The sequence below is a fragment of the Pongo pygmaeus genome, chromosome 6, assembly GCF_028885625.2.
Source record: "Pongo pygmaeus isolate AG05252 chromosome 6, NHGRI_mPonPyg2-v2.0_pri, whole genome shotgun sequence".
NCBI lineage: Eukaryota > Metazoa > Chordata > Mammalia > Primates > Hominidae > Pongo > Pongo pygmaeus.
In genome coordinates, this window is record NC_072379.2 from 154,173,463 (window position 1) to 154,179,462 (window position 6,000).

The 6,000-nt window shown below is 53.8% G+C and overlaps 1 protein-coding gene across 3 annotated transcripts in view; it reads right to left on the reverse strand.

The window, feature by feature from the left end:
• Positions 1-5,271, reverse strand: part of PAXIP1 (PAX interacting protein 1) — a 59,313-nt gene extending 54,042 nt beyond the window's left edge. For 2 of the 3 annotated variants that reach the window (XM_054495172.2, XM_054495171.2), the window contains exons 1-2: positions 2,436-4,743; positions 791-925 (exon numbers count right to left, since the gene is read on the reverse strand). Coding sequence is in view for 1 of the 3 variants with exons in the window: in XM_054495170.1 (XP_054351145.1) it covers positions 791-925; positions 4,997-5,077 (216 nt within the window). In the remaining 2 variants the exon portion in view is untranslated. Of the gene's footprint in view, positions 1-790; positions 926-2,435; positions 4,744-4,996 lie in introns of those variants that run through there. The other variant, XM_054495170.1, reaches the window with a different exon arrangement.
• Between the last annotated feature and the right edge of the window lie 729 nt (positions 5,272-6,000).

Below are 6,000 nucleotides of genomic sequence, written 5' to 3' on the forward strand. Positions count from 1 at the left end.
GGACACCTTGCCACAGTAGGGATGGAAAGTGACACTGTCCTAGAGTTACCTCCTGACAGGCCTTAGCCTGCTTTTGGAAGGAAATACACTCTTATAATAATTCAAACACCCATCTGATTCAAGGCATCAGATCTGTTTCCCATGACAGGTTTCCTTGGCTCAGAAAACTTCCAGGCAGTGGTAACATGGGACGAGTTCTGTAGCAGGCATAAAGGATGACCTAGGATTACTTATGACATACAGAAACCATGCTCTACCTTGGTTTAGCTGAAAGGGCCTGAAGCTAAGGGAAGTTACTCAGATGTTAAAGATGTCCACAGTTATCTGGCAACTTTCCACATAAAACAGGACTTTAGGGCCAGCACGGTGGCTCATGCCTGTAACCCCAGCACTTTGGGAGGCTGAGGCAGGTGGATCACCTGAGGTCAGGAATTGAAGACAAGCCTGGCCCAACATGTCGAAACCCTGTCTCTACTAAGAATACAAAAATTAGCCGGGCATGGTAGCAGGCACTTGTAATCCCAGCTACTCGGGAGGCTGAGGCACGAGAATCACTTGAACCCGGGCGGCGGAGGTTGCAGTGAGCTGAGATTGCGCCATTGCACTCCAGCCTGGGCAACAGAGAGAGATTCCAGCTCAAAAAAATAAATAAATAAAATAAATAAAAAATAAAAATAAAATAAAACAGGACTTTAGCAAAAACCCTGAAAAGAGCTATATTGAAACTTCAATGTACTGCTTGCAAGATACATGAGGAAAAGATATTAAACAAATTATATTTACTACTGACCTTTACAACAGGTAAATCAAAGACTTCCCGAGCTTCTCCCACCTCTGGATTGTCCCCATCCTCTGAGATTATGTGTGAGGCTAGTGCATTGTAAGAAACTTCCTTCGCTTTTCCAGCCTTGAGAAGCTGAATAACCTAAAAAACAAGAAAATCCACACAAATTAAAATGGGCAATACTGTACTGCACTCTTGAATTACAGAAATAATTATTGGGCATAACAGTAATTTTTAATAAAAACACACCATATTCCCCACATAAAAACTAACAGCCTTTTACTCTGAATAATATGCCAATGAAACTTCTGGGAACAATCAAAAGCAGCAAATCTTAAGTCACTGACCAAGTCAATGACCAAGTAATGGAGGCTATTGTGAGTCCAGTAGTGGACATGGTCTGTCCTCAAGACAGATGGGCTGGACAAACCAGGAGACAGCACAATCACTGCTGTGGTGGGGCCACGCACATGGTGCTCCTGAGCTTCCAACTTGAAGGCTGGGGCATGGGGAGTTTCACCATAATTAGGGAAAGATTCTGGAAGACGAGATATGTGAGCAGAACCCTCGTAAACGTCTGGGTGTTAGGCAAAAATCCATACATCGAGGAAGAGGGAGCAGTGTTGAAGGCACTGAACAGGTGAATGCAGAGCAGACCATAAATGGGCTTTCTCACACACTATGCAAAAAAGTCTGTGCTTCATTCTGGGGTATATGCAGGGCCACTGAAGGATTTTACAAAGGAAAAGTAGCACAGATTTCATACAAAGATGACAGTCCATGTGAAAAGAACGGATTGGGTGGGCTGGCTGTGTTTGGTTGGCTGGGTGACTAAAGACAAGAGACCTGTTAAGAAACAAGTGCAACAACCCAGGTGAAAGAGGCATCCACTAAAGAAAGGGATGTCACCATGCGCAGAAAGGAGGAAGATGTGAGAGAATCGGCAAGCCTGGAAGGGGTATAAGCACAAGAGCAAAGTCCAGACTGAAATGGTGGTGAGTACCACTCGCTGAGGAACACATCAGAAGGCTGGCAGGTAGGGACGCAAGGACGTGTTTTAGTTTGGGCATGCCATTCTTTGGGGGTCATGTGTAATATCTGACAAGAGGCATCCAGTTGCAGCTAGGAAAAGATGTGGATCTCCCTGACAGAAAGTCATCAGCATATTACATAGACGGGAGCCACAGCCATGAGTGTGAAGGTGGTCGCAGTGCAGAATGGGAGGGGAGCTAGAGAGTAGACACAGCAACTGACACTTCAGGGACAGGTAGGGAAGTGCAGTATCACAGAAGAGGAGCGTCAACAGAAGCCAAGGAAGTGAGGGTTAAGGAACAGTCGACAGTCAAGTGCTTCAGAAGAGGTGGGTAGTGTCTAAGCTGATAGTGCACACCAACTGTCCAAGTGACATGGTGCCCACAAAGCTCAAGTGAACCACAAGGGCAACCCTCTTCCAGGTCCCCTCTCTGCAGCAGAGAGCTTTCTTCTTTCACTTATTAAACTTTTGCTCCAACCTCAAAAAAAAATAAAGTGACCTACAAGCTAGACAACCTTTTCAGAATACTTTATTGACCACTAATAGCTATGAACTAGAGCAGAGGCTCAATATTTAGCAACTGAAAAAACAACGGTCGCTGGCCATGGGCCACTTTACCTTTCTTCCTTCCCTTGACCTCTAAGCATTTTTAGCTTCATGCATCCATTCGACTGGTCTTCAGAAAAGGCCCCCTCCTTTTCCCATCCTCCAGTCTGTTTCTGATCCTACTCCCTTCTTCATGGTTTCCCTGTCCGTAGCTATGTTCCCTCCACCTGTAAACAGTAAAGTCACCCACATCCTTCCACGCGCTTGTGATGCAACACAGATCCATCCCCAGCCCTCTCTTCCTCGGCACCTTCTCTATTTCCTTCTCAGGACAAACTTCCTGAAGAGTCTAACCTTTCTGTTCTCAGTTTCCATTCACTCTTCAACTCCCTGCAATCCAGCCCCTTCCACCAACACTCTACCAAAAACACTTTACTCGGTTTTCACGAACTTTGAGGATGCCAAAACCAATAGCTTCTCTTCAATCTCCACACTACTGAATATCTTAATAGATTTATCTCACGTCACTCTGTTCCAGATATAGTGATCATCCTGATGTATCCCAAACGCACGAATGCCTTCATTCCTCAGCACATAACGCTCCACATGAAAATATTCCTTCATGTTCTTAACTTCTGCTTATCTCAAAACCCAACTGAAATGACATCTACTGAGTGACATTTCAGTGGTGTCTACTTTGCACCCCAGTGGAGAAATCTGCTACACCTTGTACCGTGATATGTCCAGGTGTGCTCCCTCCCCCACCAATGAGGGGCGCTCAAGGGCAGGTACCATGTCCTCTTCACCTCTGTATTATCCTGGCATCTAGTCCATGCCTGCCTCATACTAGATGGTCAACATGTGAACTTATAATTCACAGTCATAAGAGTCAGAGAATCAGATGTCCAGGCTCAAAACTTTTCAGAAAATATACTGTTTCAGATGAAAGTGGTTTGCCAAGGACATTTTTAAGTATTTAGATTTGATTCAAAGTCGAGTAAATATGGTTGCAGTTCAACTTGTTCCAGGTTTTAAGTAACATTTGGTTCAAGTCCCCTTTAAGAGCCAAAGTCCTAAAATGAAACACGAAGGCTAGGAAGGAGGGGGAAGAGAAAAATGGTAGATAGCAAAAAACAAAAAAAAAAAAAAAGGGGGGGCTGGGGAATCATCAATACTGGAAAAAGCTAACACTGTTACAGGCACTCATCTTGATCACTCCGTGTTCAGCAACTGTTTTACTCTTTAAAGATAGAAGGCTTTTTTTTTTTTTTTTTTGAGACGGAGTCTCGCTGTTGTTGCCCAGGCTGGAGTGCAATGGTGCAATCTCAGCTCACTGCAACCTCCACCTCCCAGGTTCCAGCAATTCTCCTGCCTCAGCCTCCAGGGTAGCTGAGACCACAGGCGCCCGCCACCACGCCCGGCTAATTTTTGTATTTTTCGTAGAGATGAGGTTTCACCATGTTGGCCAGGCTGGTCTCGAACTCCTGACCTCAGGTGATCCACCCGCCTTGGCCTCCCAAAGTGCTGGGATTACAGGGGTAAACCCGGCCTTGAAGTCTCTTTAACCTAAAGTTACAGGGCAAAAAGGGTCCAAAAAAGTTGTTACTAACATACAAGGACGAACCTCAAGAACGCCAAGATCAATCAGCCTTCTACAATTCCTTCTACACCATCCAAGTTTATCTGCTAAATATGAGTCTCCGCCCTTCCAGGCCTAACTCTGATCACTGGGCATCCCCATCCTCCAAGGTGGGGGCCACTGATGTCACACCCAAGGCAACATAACTGTACAGTTAAACTTTTAAGAAGGAAATATTTTGAAGATTAACCTGAAGAGGATATTCAACTAAGATGCATTCCTACCACGGACTGATAACTGTGTGACATCAAACAGATATATTATTATAGGAATACTAAGGAAAACCCACAATATCATTTGGCGTGAGCCCAAACTACACAAAATTAAATGTGTAATGTGATGGTGTTACCAGGGTACCGTAAAATTAATCGTCCAAGTGGGAAAATCAAGGAAGACGAATGCCAGCCCCCACGTGCAGGGACACAGGCTGGAAGGGAGCGCTCCTCAGCCCCGCACAGGACGGCAGCTGCCCGGGTGGCGGAGGCGGCCAAGCCGGTGCACGGCCACGACCCCCGCCGGCCGAGCGAGCCTGGGGTCCCCGCGCGAGCTGCCCCGGCTGGGGATCCCGGCGCCCCTCGTCCGCCCTCGGAGCTGCTCTCCCGGGAGCCGAGACGCCCGGCGCGGGGAAGGGGGAGACGTGACCCCGCGCCAGTCCCGCTCAGCAAAGGAGCAAAGAGCGAGGCGGCCCGGTGGGTGGGGGGCGGCGACCCCAGGGCCGCAGGCCGGGGGCTCAGGGCGCGCACTAGGGGCCGAGGCACAGAGCCCCAGCCGCCCCGGCCGCCCTCCCTCCCGCACTCCCCCTGGCCCCGGCCTCCCGCGCCCACCCCGCGGTCGCCCCTGCCCTCAGCGCAGTCAGGCCAGCGGCCTCGGCGGACCCGACGCTCTGCGCCCGGCGCGCGCCCGCGGCAGGAGCGGGGACGGGGACGGGGACGGGGACGGACGGGGACGGGGACGCGGACGCGGGAGGAGGCCGCGGCAGGGGCGGGCGCGGTACCTGCGGGTCGATGTCGCCCACCGCGTAATACTTGACCTCCCTGAACATCTCCTCAGGAACTTTGGGCGCCTGGTCCGACATGATCGCGGCGGCCCGGGAGGCTCCGCGGCGGCGCCCGGCCCCGCCCACCCCCCGCCCCCGGCCCCCGCGGCGCCCGGCGCCCCCGCTCGCCCCGCCAACGGCCCTGCCCGCGCAGCCCGGGCCCGGTCCTGCGAATCGGGGTCCGCTCCCCCACCCTCCGCGCCCCCGCCCGCGCCAGCGCCGAGCGCCCGAAACGCGGGAGCCGCGCGCGCCCTGCGGGACGCACCATCCCGCCCCGGCCACCGAGGGGGAGCGCCGAGGAGCCGCCCGGCCTCCAGTGACGCCCCGCGCCTCTGCCGCCACCCACGGCTCCGGGGTAGCTGGCGCTCGCCGGCCCGCTCTGGCCCTTGCGGTTCCATGGCCGCCGCTCTGCAAGGAGGGGGCCCCGAGGACGAGGGGAAACCCGCGCCCCCCTCGGCGGGGCCGGAGTGAGCCGGTCCCGGGAAGGAGAGGAGCTGGCAGGCCCCTCCCGTCGCCACACGCGGCTGCTCGGGGGCGGCGCATGCGCGCAGCGGAGGGGTAGGGCCTCGGGGCCGCGAGTGAGAGCGGGAGCCGGGCTGGGGCCTCCTCGGGCTTCTTGGCCCTGGGCAGAGTGGGGTTGGGTGTCCCGGCTGTTCGCAGTGGCCGCGAGTGCGGCCGGACCTGGAGTAGTACCTGAGCCGCTCTGGTCGAGCAAGGCGCGGGGCCCCGGTCTACACCGCGCTGGACCCGGCTACGCCGTGACGGAATTCCCGAGGCCGTAGCGCCACGCGAGACGCGCACTGGAGGCCTCAGCGGCGAGTCCTGGGGTCTCCGCAAGGCCTCAGCGCCCGAGCTGGGGACGTGCTGGGGGGAGGCCCGGCCTCGTCGCTGCCCGAGGCCCCGCTGTCCCGGCCGGACCGGCCTGGTCCCTGGCGTCCTCTCGGGTCCGCGCTGGAGGAGAG